Genomic DNA, 14,439 nt, shown 5'->3' with positions numbered 1-14,439 from the left:
ATAATAGAATTTATAGGTAGATAATAAAGAACAATATAAGAAACACATGTTCGGCAGAAGGATGAGAGTAGGGTCAGTAGACACAGGAAAAGCGATATCAGAATAGGTTGATAGATGTATAGATGTATTATATGTATGAGCCATTGGGATAGATTGATTGATGGATGTATGTATGTACTAGCGTTTAATGAGTGGTAAGTAAAGGAACGTGAAAGGGAATAAGAAGAAGGGAAAGCAGGAAACGACACGTGGGGAAAGGGGAACTTAATTTTATAGGATACTATTGTAAAACCCGCGCTACACACGAGTTTCCTTTAATCAATTGGAATAAAGTTTAAATTTAATAATTATGTCTCCAAAATTCAAAAAATTGATCATATAAAGGATAAAATAATATAATATTAATACAATTGAATCACAATAAAAAATTAATTATAAAACTATTAATTAGGATTGGTTAGATAAAAGGTCCAACACATTAATTAAATTTTTTTAATTACATCTAATTTCAAATAGATAATACATGCTAAATTGATAACTTCTTATTAAAAGAACAACACATTTTAACTCTTATTATTATTTGAATACTATTTTTACAAAATAATGATTCAATTCGAAATGATTCACAACTTTCCTACAAAAATCATAATTTTTGACTTTTTGTAGATAATAATGACTATACTTAACAAAAAATTTAAGCTTGAACAAAGATAATTAAATGTATATGAATATATACAAATTTAAACTTTTTATAAAGAAATAACTCAATTTAAAGTATTTTAAAATTGACAAAATATGATTTTCAAAATATGACAATTGAAAAGATTTCTCAGCAAGAAAAATGACAATTACCAATTTTTCTCACAAACCATTTTAGCTTTTCAGATTTCACATATGAACCAAATTTCTTACCCTTGTCTTGTATCCTCTATGAACACACAAATACACATATATTTGTCCAATACTATACACTCCCACTTAATGATGAATAATATCATCACCATTTAAAATCATACATACTTAATAGAAATTCAATAGTATTCAAATTACCAAATTTTTACAATTACTTTCAAATCATAATTACACATTAAAAGCAAAAAGAAAAAAAAGTCTTAGCCAAAAAGATGGAAGAAAAAAAGAGATGAGACAGGAATAGAAACCATAATAGATGACATAGCATAATCAGGAGCCTACACAAAATAATCGAATTTGGTAATTCCAACCTTCACAATCATTAATCTCAGGAAAAACAATTGACAAGAATTAAGTGTGCTAAATCAAAGTCTCTATTTCTAACTTGCAGCATTAAGATACAATCTGGTTCCAAATGTAGGTCACTATAACCACACTAATTGAACTCTTAAACGAAGATATGGAATCCAGGTGCACAAAAAGTAAGCTGGGGAGGAATTTACCCTAAGTTGTCTTTCTTTTAGCCATGGATCTAGCTTTTAAAGGCACAGAGATAACTCCAAGTGAGCTAGGAGGCACAGAACTCGCTGTAACCTGTAGCCACCCTTACCGTCGCTTATTTAATAGCAACTCCACCGCTGCAACTACATCACCGACCAAAATACATCACATAGACTGTAGATTTATCAAACGTGCAAGAATATACAGTTAGATTAGAGGAAATTGGAACTCACACGATCAGAGAATGTAAAAAATACCAAATAATTCTGACTGCGCAAATTCGAAGATATAGTGAACAATATACCGTGTAAGTATCACGTCTCCAATAATGAGAGGATTTCAGAGGAGGAACCTTTGACCCGAATTAGACGATATACTGATATAGTGACAAAATGTTTTCTCTTTATTTGTATTTTGAATGCTTCATATACCTGACAAAAAAAAAAGTTGAGCATAAGAGATAGTGTGAATGGTTTTGAACTGATTTGAAAGGAAATGGAGATAAAATTTACGCCCAATGTTGTGGTTCAAAATTCAACTTATTTTGTTAGAATGTCACTTGTCATACAATAAGGACCACCACTTGTCAATCAATTAATCATGTATTGCTCTCCTATTATATATATAGAGAGATAGAGAGTTTGTAAACCCCATTTGTCTAGTATTTCCCGCGCTTCGCACGAGCTGCTCATATGATCCATTGTATATATATCAGTCATGTTACCTTGTTCATATGTGCTGCTCATCTGGGTACTAATAAGAACATTTTTATTGGAGAAAGGTGTAGATAAAAAAAACAGAACAGCCTTTATGAAAGAAGAATTACAAAATCAAGAACAACTCAACATAAATAAATAATAACAAACCTCACCATAAATATAGTGTAAATAATTGAGTAAAGTTAGTATTAAAAATTAACATATGCTAAGTAAAACATTTTTAGTATAGTTCAACTGAATTTGATCTTACTTTTTAGTTTTTACTCTTCGTCTTTTAGACTTGAGCTCATATTCCAAGCTTCAACTCTATAAAAATGCAAAACTTAAACATGCTAATAATGTTAAAGAAGTTTATTGTATTTTTCATGATTGCAAATCCTTTGCTTACTATATTAAATGACTATTCATAGTTTAATATTCTATGGGGTATTGTATTACTTTCCACCTGTTATATAATAATGCATTAAATCCACTTCAGTAACTGGAACACACAGTAACATCATTCATATTTCCGAATTTTCCATCATTGCTTAGCTCTCTATACTTCACTGGGAAGTTGCTCAGCTCCAATGTATCTGAAAATAATATCACAAAAATAGTATCTTGTAAACGCTGTTTCTTTTTTTTTTCTTGTATAGTTCCCATTTAACTTTTTTGTAACTATTAAATAATCATTTGAGTTAACTATCTAATATCACAAAAATTCACAGAAAACAAAAAATACCCGATCAAATTCAAAATGTTATTATGCAATTATTATACGACTTATGAATTGATGATAAGTTACATTTATATTATTTCATCTAATGGCCAATCTCAAATAAATAGAAATAAGCTAATCAAGCACACTAAATAATGAGTAGTCTAAGATTAGTGCAAATCAAAGTAAAATAACTAATAAATTTTGATGTAGGCACTAACCTTGGTCTCTTACTCAACGATTGTCTCGGAGAGTAAATCAGCTCTAGATTTTTCCTATGTTAATATGCAAAACTCATGCCTTAATCTTAGTTTGCAGAATTAAACTTCAAAATCATCAAAAGCACTATTCACATATGCAATTTAAAGCTTGCAATAAAAGAATTTAAAACCCCTAAAATACTAAATAGATATCCTTTTATTTTGGAAAGCCTCACATATATTGAAACTAAATAAAGTAACACACTAACACCTCATTTAACTTCCTAAAGAAGACACCTTAAATTATTTACAATTCTCATTAGTTATTTCTTTAATTCTAAAGCCACTTCATTCGTTTAAAAGAAAAAATAAATTATGGTAGATTAACCAATATTTTAGAATTCCGGACAAATTATAATCAATAAAGAACAAATTCAAAAGATTGAAAATCGATCAGCTATACTAATTTTAAATTTCTTCTAATTCAACAAACTGCTGAAATTAAACTATAAATAACAAAGACTTCAACCAACCATTCTTAGTTCAGAGAATTGTCTCTCCAGATTGCATTTCTCATTCAACATCTGCAGTTCCTACATCCAAATAAAATCATTTAATTTCATGGAGTTAAATTTAGATACATATTTGATATCTGTATATTCCATACATTCATACAGGCAATATCAACTTGTTCCCAAAGGGAGAAGATCTCCTCCTCCTGAACCCTGGCTCGCCTGAAGTCCCTGCAAAAAGAGAGTTAAGTATAGGAAAGTATTGTGTAGTATCTTGTAGCAAACTTTTGAAACTATGTATCAGAAAAAAAACATATATATCATATTTCATTACCATAATGTCAAGGTCCTGCACATGATTGAATGCATCATTGTTTCTTAGCCTAGAATACCATTTTAAAATTGTGCCTATAATGCATGCACCAACAAACTTATAACGTCTTAACTTAAATATATAGCACATTTCAACATAAAAGTAAAAATACTGCATGCATCCAAAGAAAGAAAAAGCATATGTAAGCTAGAATTTCCTCAACAAAGACACATTACCATCACATGAATGAAGAGAGAACTTTTTGTTTAGAAAAGAAGAAAAAACTTTTGACATGTATAGAAATATTAAAACTAAATTGGGATAAAATATCCCTTCAAATATGGAAGAGTAAAGCCATGATATATAGGGCTAAACCCTGTAAGAATGCATCTCAATCCCTTTAAATATCAGTTAGAAGAACACCATTGGTCAGAGCATGTGCAGCATCAAAAGTATGCCAAATAAGTAATGTTATTCCCAAAAATGTCAAAAAGAAACTTTGCTTCCTTACATGAATGAAAACCTCTAAAATTAAAAATCTGGTACCAATAATATTCCTTGCAATTTTAGCTGACAATCCAGAACTGTAAGCATAAAGGATGTCATCAATACCTGTAAATCATCAAACCAAAGAAAATCCAGAACAGTAATTGCAAAGGATATGGGTTGCATCCACGACAAAAAAATTTAGAAAAACACACTACACAAATCAGATTAATAAAACAAAAGGAAAAGAACGAAAATTTAAATTCTTATACTGATAAACATGATGATAGTAATTTGAATTTTTTTTAACACAATCCAAACAGTCTACCATAAAAAAATTCACTTCTTAGGTGATTTTACCTATGATCATTTGAAAGGAAAAAAAAATTAAACCTACAATTAATTACTGAAAATAAAACTAATTTATGATAATCTTTCATTTTTGGACTTTATTATTAACCCACTCATTGACGCAATCTAAGGATGTTTCTTTGCTTCTTCTGTAGATAACCCTAGGACAGTAGTGTCAACTTACTGCAGTTGTAAAGAAACATGTTAGAAGTTTGAGGTTTTTGATACCATTAACATACCAATTTCTTCGGATCAGATCCCTTTGACTTTTCTACAAACTATAGAATCCGTCCTATTTTATCAATTTTCATCAGCCCCTAGTATGATGCACGACTGCAGGAAAGACAGCAACATTCAACTCCAAATGCGAAAAAAGTATAACAAAAAAAAGGGAAATTTATGGTTCTGCGGATCCAACAGTTTTATTCTTACATCAGTTTTATTCTAACATCATGTTGGGACTTTTATATCAGGCAAGATACTTTATTAAGAATAGTATTACAAAAATTTTAGTATTACAAATACTGTACATTGATCATGTTGGGGCTTTTATATATATAGTCTGCTTTCTATTTTATTGATGGTATAATGCGTAATACTAAAATTCTATTTGAAGACCATTTTTTCCATTAACTAAATACCAAAATTTTGATATTTGTAATAAAGCAGTTTCAAATGGTGCAGTAACTTAACAAAGGATCCACTTGAAGCATATATTTGATCATAAGATAGCAAAACTACTTTGATTGCTTTAGAGATATGATGAATGAATTTTACAACTTCAAACACATTTTTAAGAAGTCATTCATATGCACTCCCACTAACCTGCACTTTTTCCTTCCTTTGTACCTCTAATACTCTTAGTTGTGCAAAGTTAATTATGAACAACTGATTTAAAATTCTATCCTAAATCAACAATAACCTTCATTAGCTGTTATGGATAGAGTTTCATTCTTGGTACTGGTCACAGATTCAATAAGAGATTCCTAACAAATAGACAAAAGTTGAACAAATGGCTATCAAAAAGTCAAAATCATAATTTTAAATTTATTAGATTGGGCTATATTACCACTCCAAAATTGATAGACTGATATTTTATACATAAAGCAACCTGTGTATAGCAGAAACTTTTTATTTGACGCAACTATTCAATCTATCAATTATTTGGAAAATGCTTCTCTTCTGAGCTCAAAGTATAACCAATAATGCACTGTCTCATGTCCCATTTTGCAGCTACTTACTATATACTAAAAACCTTAGATAAAAGATATCAACAGTTTCAACTTCTCTCGAGTCTCAAATATTCAAAATTACTCACTCTACACTTCTTACTTCAATGCTAGTGGAAACTCTAAATCAGTTAATAATAACAATGTAGCAACTAATACTGGTCCGTGTCTACACAAATCCAAATCCCCTTAATTGAATTTATTCCTACTTTAAATTGCAGGTTGGAATTTGGGTAATGGCTTAAGCTTCATACTAACATAATTGTATCCAGATTTATAAATCCCCAAACAGTGCCCTTTTATGCAACATCTATTGAAAAATGCAAGCAAAACTATTGTAAAATAGTTCCCTTTCAAAATATCACCGCAATTTAATATATAATGGGCAATTAGATAGACATATGATTTTAAGGTTCAAAAAGATGCATATGATTTTAAACTAATCAAACTTTAAAAAATAACACTGAAATTATCATCCCTAATATAATGTCAAAAAATCAATGAAAATATTTGCCATACCCTGAGTTGTGAGGTGCCTTCCATAAATGTTTAAGCTGTGCAGGTTTCGCTGCTGAAGGTACAATTCCACAATTTGTTCCAATCTTTCCAATTCTGTCCTCTTCAAGCTCTTCTTCTCCGAGGCCTTCATGGCTTCACACCTCCGCCATGGTGGGGGTGTAGTCCCCGCTTCCGTCCTGCACCACCACCACATGTGTCTCTGTCTCATTCACTTTCCCTGCCAAAAGCCTCCCATCCGGCGCCGTCACTCACTCTCGAAACCCGAGTAAGCTCCGGCACCGGTTCACTGGCGCATGAAACTTCGAAATCAGTCCTAAGATCTTCGTCGCAATCACCAAAAAGAAAAGAAGCAGCAGATTAAATACAAATAAATGATTTTTTTTAATTTTAAAAGAATTACCTCCGCGACAGCACCGATGGCAGGAGATCTCCATTCTATTCACCGGTGTCGTCAACTTGCTGCCAGCTGCTACTGTTTCACTGACGGTAGCAACATCACTTACCACTGTCGCTATTCTTCCTCTTCAATGCTGCATCAACAGCTACCGATATTATTCTTCATCTTTGCTGTGTTTACTTTCTCAATCAGAGAGCGATAGAGTGTGAGTAAGAGAGAGGAGAAAGAGAAAACACAAAATATCAACACTTAATTATATATTACATTATAGATTTAAAATTCAAATATTCCGCCCAACCAATTTATCTCAACACTTTGATATCAAAGTCAAGTGCCACTTGTCACATAATGAAACCTAACACTAAAATTAAATAACAACCGATAATACAATACAGCTAGTAGAATCTTTTTATTTACCACCAATAAAGAAAACTGCAAGACATGTGAAAATCAAGCTCAAAAGGTTTATGGGTAGCTAAAATATGCAGACACATCCAAGATAACTATTTAAAAGTATTAAAATTAAGTTCAATAAACGCAATAAAAGATAGTAACCCAATTTCAAAATTGAATGTAAATGGAGCAAAAATATAACATCTTTCTTACCTAATACCCAATTATCTATGACAATATTATTAGTTCTAATGCTTATAATATGAAGTGAGATTATTTTCTTAGACTCAAATTGGTCATAGACATTAAATATTATTAAATTTACAGATCAATTACCAATCCCTAATATGCTACAATAACTTAATTGATCAACTTTAAACCAATAAAAATCGATATCAAACAAAGTGTCACCTCATAAAAATGCTTCCACAATACATGTTTAAGATACCAAAAATACATAAACAAAAGGTGAAACAAAAAAGAAACACAACAATATTTCATCTAATCTACATCCGACACATGCATAACTATGAATTCCCAACCTACAAAACTTATTCAACCTAATTCTTGAATGGTGAAGAATAACATAATAAATCCTTTTAGAAAATATGAATAAAAAACAGTGAACATTTCATATAGACAAACTAATCCTTTAATTGGAACAAAACGCCAGAAAAAACCAAAATGAGCAAAGCCAAAAAACAAGTCCTAAAAACTAACCTTTAAAAATTAAACAGAACTGGTGAAACTTAAACTTACCTACAAAAAGTGATCCACACTAAAACCCTTCGTCGTAAAACAAATGACCCTTAAACTGCTGCCCTCCTCCATATTCTACACTTCATAATTTTAAAACCACACACTAAAGAATCACAAATAAAAATAGCTATCTTGGCAGAAGTAAAAAGCTAATAATAAAGTCAGCTATCCCTTTAAATCTTGGTAATGAATATTTAATTGGATGATTTTTTTACATAAAGTTTATTACCGAATTTTTCATTTCAATTTTTAAAGGAACATGAAATTAATCCCTCAATTGTAAATTTTGAGAAATGTATTTTAAAATTGAATTTGATTTCTTAATAATTTTTCTGCATGCCATCACTTACAGCTAGGTTCAATATTGGCAACTATTTCTTAGAATGACAATTTCAACTTCCAAGTTATAAAAAATTATCCATGAAAAAAAAGTACACTAATATCCCAAACATATTACACAAAAATAAAACCAATTTTCTAAGGACAAATAAATCATGACACTGTATAACAGTATAAGAATATATGTCTTATAATACATACTCTAATTCATGCATTTTTAACACTTCATAATGCTAGAATCTCAAATTATCACAGTCAAAATATGAATCAATGCCTAGAGTTAAGTATAGTTGCACTACTGAAGCAATCAAAGTCAATATATGCATATTGGTTGCAAAAGAAAAAAATTAGTCTCTGAAAGAAGAACAACTCACATGAAAAGTAAAGAAAATACCTTGACAATAACCCAATATCATCACATCAAACTCAGATATGCAATGTCAGATAAAGAAAAAGAAAAAAAACAGAACAAATAGTGTCTCAAACTGATAAAGTGAAACTTTAACTACAATAGACTTATGTTGGAGGATAATGAGAGTATTGGAAGAGCACTCATAAGCTGCAAAAATCATTTTGAAGGACTTGATTGAGCACCATCACATAATCAATATCCCATTCTGAAGTTAAAAAAAGGGAAAAAATTATTTGTTTTACAAAATGAGTGAAAAAAAATCTATACAATTGTCAAATTGTTATAGTTATAGATTTCTCTCTGCTTGAATCTCGAACCCTAATGGTATTTTCTGTAACGTTTTTTTAAAAGAAAGAAAAATAAAAATAAATTTCTACTTTTAAAAAAGAAAAGTTACCCACACTGCGGATCGGATGACAGGATCTCAGAACTCTCCATTCTTTTGACCGGTGTTTCAACTTGTTGCCAACTGCTCCTTCTTTAGTGACGGTCGTAACACCACTCACCGTGGCACTATTCTTTCTCCTTGCAGCTGCATCAACAGTCACATAGAAAATTATTTATTCTCTATATGTTATAAAATAAGGGCTGCTGATTACATGCATCAAACCTAAATAAATAGAATAATCAGGAGTACCTCTGTTATAGAATAATACCTCTGTTTGGGTACAATACTATGGGGAGCTTTTTATATGATTTATATTCAATTGCATTTGACTGGACAGCGTTAGCTGAGTTTCCATCAGTTTCCATCATCGCCGCCCTCTTCTCCTTCCATGGAGCTTCCTTTCATCACTGTCGTAAGTTCTTCTTCACAACCAAGCCAAAATACTGACTTCTTTATGTCAAGAACATGTTTGGAGATGCGACTACTGCCAACAACAAAAACAGTAAACAGCAACAAACACACTAAATCACTTGCTCAAATAAAGATAAAGCCTTTTCCGAATCATGATGAAGTTCCCACATGACCATGTATAAATCTAAGTAATCTATTAAATCGAAATTCCAGATTGAACAACAGAAACGTGTATGTGTTTCCTTTAGTCAAACTTCTCAATAATAATTTTAGAATTACGCTAAGAGCAAACAAAGTATGGAATGCTTATTAAAGCAAATCATTAAAGGACCTTAAGAAACATCAATATTATTGCCTATTGGAATGATTTATTTGTAATGGTAACTTTGCAAAAAATTTATTAATAGCTAATTCTTTGAAAATGCCATAATATAAAGCAATTCACTATTGATCACTATCTGTGTATATTCTTTGAATGAAATTAATTAAATAATGCATATTTAAAGATAAAAGAATAATTAATTCACTGCATATGCATACTTGTAGTTTGAGTTTTTTTAATTCTTTTAAATTAAGATTCAGGTATTACATGTTTACATTCATAAACTGAAGTGGTGCAGAGGAAATAAAAAAATACTTTAAGGTAAGTGTGTCTCTTAGATACTTTCTAAGAATAACATAGTAAAAGAGAACGATGACCGAACAGCAGTAGAAGAAACACATACCGCAGTAACCATATTTGACATTGGCATGAGAGCTTCTTTTCCACTGTGAAAGTTCTCTTCGCCTCTGCTCCTGAAGCTCGATTCTCTTTGTCTGTCTCCTCTTCTCTCAGATCTTGCTCTCATTTTCTTCGTTTGTTTTAACACTCTCACTTAATCAATACTTTCTACCACTGCTCGATAGCTTCCTCGATACAGACGAAGAAGATGATAGAAAAAACAAATCCGAGAGAGAGCGCGAAAAAGAAGAGAGAGAGAGAATCAAGGAAAGATTTGATTTTTAAAATCCTGATTTGAAATTTGTTTACTCTTGCTCTGGTTTCAATGCAAGTTCAAATTTTAATCCTAAAAAGGAAAAAACGCACTCAACATGCATCTGATTTGGATTTACAAATCTACTTCTATTACTTTTGCAGCTTTGCAGGTGAGAGTTGCGTGAAGAAGTTGCTGTGTTGCTTGCTTTTTGTTTATATTTATTATTTATTATATTTTATGTTTGTATTTTGAATTAGTAAGACACTTGTCAATTATTTAAATAAGACACTTGTTGATCAATCAGCCTATACACTTGTCAAGCACTGAACCTACTACTATTCTCTTATTATATATTAATAGATATAGAAAGATTTCAATTTAGTTTTCAATATAAATTTTTGGGTAAAAAACACAAATAAACCATGGGAGGAAAGTTGTTACATGAATAAATCAAATGAAAAAGTGACTCACGAATCAGCCAAAGTCTATTTTTATATAATTCGAACATATTTGATTCGAACTCCATTTGAACATAAATCGAACCTATTTGGTTCGAACTTCATAGTTATAATTCAAGCCTAATTGGTTCGAAATACTCTTGATTTTGTGCCTCAACTAATTCGAACCTAATTGGTTCGAATTACTCTTGATTACTTGCCTCCAATAATTCGAACCTAATTGGTTCGAATTATGAACAATTGGGTTATATAAGGAGTTCGAATCAAGCAAATTCGAACCACTTATCCTTTTCCATACCCCACCAAATCCCAGAGAAAACGACCCAGATTCGATTCGAGAAATAGTAGAACTGAAGACTCAGCTGATGGGGGACGATCCTGCAAGGCTGTACCGGTTGGACGGGGTTGCTCATATAGCCGGGGTCATCAATGACGAGGTTAGTAGATAGAAAACTTTGTGCACACGGTTTATCTGAGTTAGTGGTTTTGCATGTGGTTTTAGTGGCAGTTTATGTTAGTGGTTTATCGTGGTGGTATTGTTAGTGGTTTGTTGTAGTGGTTTTATATGCGCTTCTATTAATGATTTATGTAAGTGGTTTATGTTAGGTGGTATTGTTAGTGGTTGGTTGTAGTGGTATTGCAAATAGTTTATTTTAGTGGTTTTGCATGCGGTTTAGTTGGTGGTTTAGCGTAAGTGGTTTTTTGTACGTGGTTTTATATGCGGTTGTGTTGATGGTTTATGTAAGTGGTTTATGTAATTGGTTTATTGTGTTAGTTTATTTTTTGGTTAGCAGTATTGTATGTGGTTCTAATAATGCGGTCCGTTTAATACGCAGCCACAGCGATGCATCAGGAGCATGCGGCGGCAACAAGGCATGCCACTTGATGAGCGTTATGTTCCCTACTTGCAGATGGCCGGGTTATACCATCTGGCTAGGCTGAACGATAGATGGTTCTGGTTAGATGAGCCCCTTGTCAGCGCCTTCGTCGAGAGGTGACGTCCTGAGACGCACACCTTCCATATGCCCTTCGGAGAGTGCACGATCACGCTTCAGGACGTGGCGTACCAGTTGGGGTTGGCAGTGGACGGGCGTTATGTCAACGGTTGCCTTACAGACTTCCATGTGTATATCGAGGGTGGACGTCCAGGTTGGGTGTGGTTCGAGGAGTTGCTTGGAGTGATTCCTCCTCCGAGCCAGGTTCAGAAGTTCGCAGTAAACTGCACCTGGTTCCAGGAGACTTTCGGAGAGTGTCCTGAGGGAGCCGATGAGGAGATTGTGCGGCACTTTGCTCGTGCCTATATCATGATGTTGTTGGGCACTCAGCTGTTTGCCGACAAGTCCGGCAACCGCATTCACATCAGATGGCTTCCCTACGTAGCTAGGCTTGAGGAGATGGGTTCCTACAGTTGGGGTCTACAGGCCAGGGATGTGAGTGTTATTCCGGTTACTTTTATTTGAATAACTAGACATCAGATGTTTCTGTAGAGGGAGTTGGCGTGATAACATCGGTATTTTTTTGTGCAGTTTATCTGGATGCCGTATAGCTCCCCCGAGGTACTTCAGGTTGTGCATCCGGAGGCGTTGGAGCCTCGACACATGGCGGTGTGGCAGTCTGTCATGTCACTGATATACTTTGTCGTCGTAGAGTGGCATCAGGTAGATAGGGTGCTACCGCAGTTCGGTGGTGTGCAGCCCCTCCCGCGTCCCGCCCTGAACATCGACTTTTTGATGTCGAAGGACGGGAGAGGCAGTGATCGTTGGTTCCCGTCCGCTTTACCGGATTGGCATATTCTTTGGGAGACCCGTGCGAACCACGTCCTCCGGTTCGATGTTGTTGCCGATCCTGGACCTTCGCACGCCTACCTAGACTGGTGGAGTCAGCATGGAAAGAGGTTCTTGTCACCCGAGTTTTATCTGGGGGATCCGAGGGGCGTTCCTATTCCTGTCGAGGCGTCACAGAGGGGTCCTGGGCGAGTTCCTGACATGGATCGAGTCGACAACGTCCCTGATAGGCGTCGGGTTGAGAGGAGAGCTCGTGTCGGGACACGACGGAGCCAGCGTGAGTGGAGGTGGCTAGAGCAGGCTATCGACGAGGCTGATGACGCGGGTAGGGGTGGTCGTCGAGGACGAGGGCGTGGAGGCAGACGGAGGGCACCCGTTGCAGGCCAGGATGATGGTGAGGCTGGTGGCCTTAGTGGACAGGGGTACGCCACCGGAGATCCCACTACCCATGCTGAGGCTGGACTTGGGGAGGGGCCGCTTGGAGATTACTTTGTTGGAGTTCCCCCTGACGACCACACACATCAGGAGAGTAGGCCATGGGTGAGTCCAGGCAGCACGTTTTCAGACTTACTTGCCGGTGTTGGGTTTGATGGGATCTTGGATCCCCCTTCTTTGATGACATCAGTGCCATCATGCATGATGATGAGGCTGTCCCTGGGCGGAGTCAGACGACGGGGACACAGACACCGTTAGATGTCGATCTGAATGAGCCGCCCTCCGTGCCTCCTCCTGAGTACTTCGCTTTGGGTGGTACCCCAGCTTCGGCACATACTGCTGGGTCACATTCAGTTGCTGGGCCGTCCTCATCCCGACCGGTATATGTCTAGCCTAGGATGCCTACACAGCCAGCCCCGCAGGACGAGGACGAGGACGAGGAGATCGAGGATCAGGAGCCGTTTATCCGGAGAGGTCAGAGGACACGGGTTCCACGTCGTTGCTTCACGGGGTTGCACCTTTTTAGATGATTTCTGTGCCGAGTCGTATGTTACCTATGTTCGTCTATGTATTTTGTTACCAGTGTTACTTCGTATCCACCTTTAGATGTATGTGTGTGTTACTCTGAACACATCTGTACTTTGCATTTTGATGTTATTTAATTGCCGCATCATGTCTTGATTAATTTAACTCGTAGACTAATTTATTCCCATGCGTGTTCAACATACATTTCGTTTAAAACTCCTTAAACGAAACATATTCATCAATTCCGATCTCATGCACGTAACATATTCAGCTCTGTTCCTTACTAATTCGAACCATCTTGGTTCAATTTGCATTTAAAGTAATTCGAACCTATTAGGTTCGAATTAGTTGAGGCACGAAATCAAGAGTAATTCGAACCAATTAGGTTCGAATTATAACTGTGAAGTTCGAACCAAATAGGTTCGTTTTATGTTCAAATGGAGTTCGAACCAAATAGGTTCGAATTATATAAAAATAGGCTTTGGCTGATTCGTGAGTCACTTTTTCATTTGGCTTATTCATGTAACAAGTTTCCTCCCATGGTTTATTTGTGTTTTTTACCCTAAATTTTTAATTTAAGAATAATTATTGTTGAAGATTGCATGTGAGTGCTCGAAAAGTGTAGAAACCAGAAAAGAATTAGAAAAAAGAATGAGCAATTGATGAAAAACTTGCATTGCATGATGAGCCTCAACTATTACGCTAATAACTTTTCATAT

The 14,439-nt window shown here is 34.6% G+C and overlaps 1 protein-coding gene across 49 annotated transcripts; it reads right to left on the bottom strand.

Moving 5' to 3' along the window:
* LOC107644234 lies at nucleotides 1,156–7,114 on the bottom strand. 49 transcript variants are annotated; one of them, XR_002347256.1, is made up of 7 exons: nucleotides 6,843–7,109; nucleotides 6,443–6,728; nucleotides 4,404–4,469; nucleotides 3,708–3,775; nucleotides 3,566–3,625; nucleotides 2,383–3,107; nucleotides 1,156–1,844 (listed from the first exon to the last, which is right to left on the bottom strand). XR_002347256.1 is itself a non-coding variant. In XM_021102826.1 (7 exons), the coding sequence occupies exons 2-6, from the start codon at nucleotides 6,648–6,650 to the stop codon at nucleotides 1,728–1,730; spliced, it is 519 nt and encodes a 172-aa protein (XP_020958485.1). In that variant the 5' UTR covers nucleotides 6,651–6,728; nucleotides 6,843–7,109; the 3' UTR covers nucleotides 1,156–1,587; nucleotides 1,718–1,727. The 49 variants fall into 49 exon arrangements, 8 of the variants coding, with proteins under 8 accessions (XP_020958485.1, XP_020958486.1, XP_020958487.1 ...); XR_002347255.1 differs by having other exon boundaries at nucleotides 2,578–3,107; XR_002347252.1 differs by lacking the exon at nucleotides 2,383–3,107 and having other exon boundaries at nucleotides 1,156–1,556; nucleotides 1,647–1,844.

Source organism: Arachis ipaensis, chromosome B05 (assembly GCF_000816755.2).
Source record: "Arachis ipaensis cultivar K30076 chromosome B05, Araip1.1, whole genome shotgun sequence".
Classification (NCBI taxonomy): Eukaryota; Viridiplantae; Streptophyta; class Magnoliopsida; order Fabales; family Fabaceae; genus Arachis; species Arachis ipaensis.
This window is presented reverse-complemented; position numbering and strand designations above follow the sequence as displayed.

Excerpts from the sequence above, each read along its gene's own strand:
- LOC107644234 (XM_021102825.1), bottom strand. The coding sequence starts at position 6,650 with ATGAGACAGAGACACATGTGGTGGTGGTGCAGGACGGAAGCGGGGACT. Across the intron at positions 4,470-6,442 it reads AAGGCACCTCACAACTCAGG|GTATTGATGACATCCTTTAT; the intron begins GTATGGCAAATA and ends GATGATTTACAG. Across the intron at positions 3,776-4,403 it reads AATTGCAAGGAATATTATTG|GGACTTCAGGCGAGCCAGGG; the intron begins GTACCAGATTTT and ends CTCTTTTTGCAG.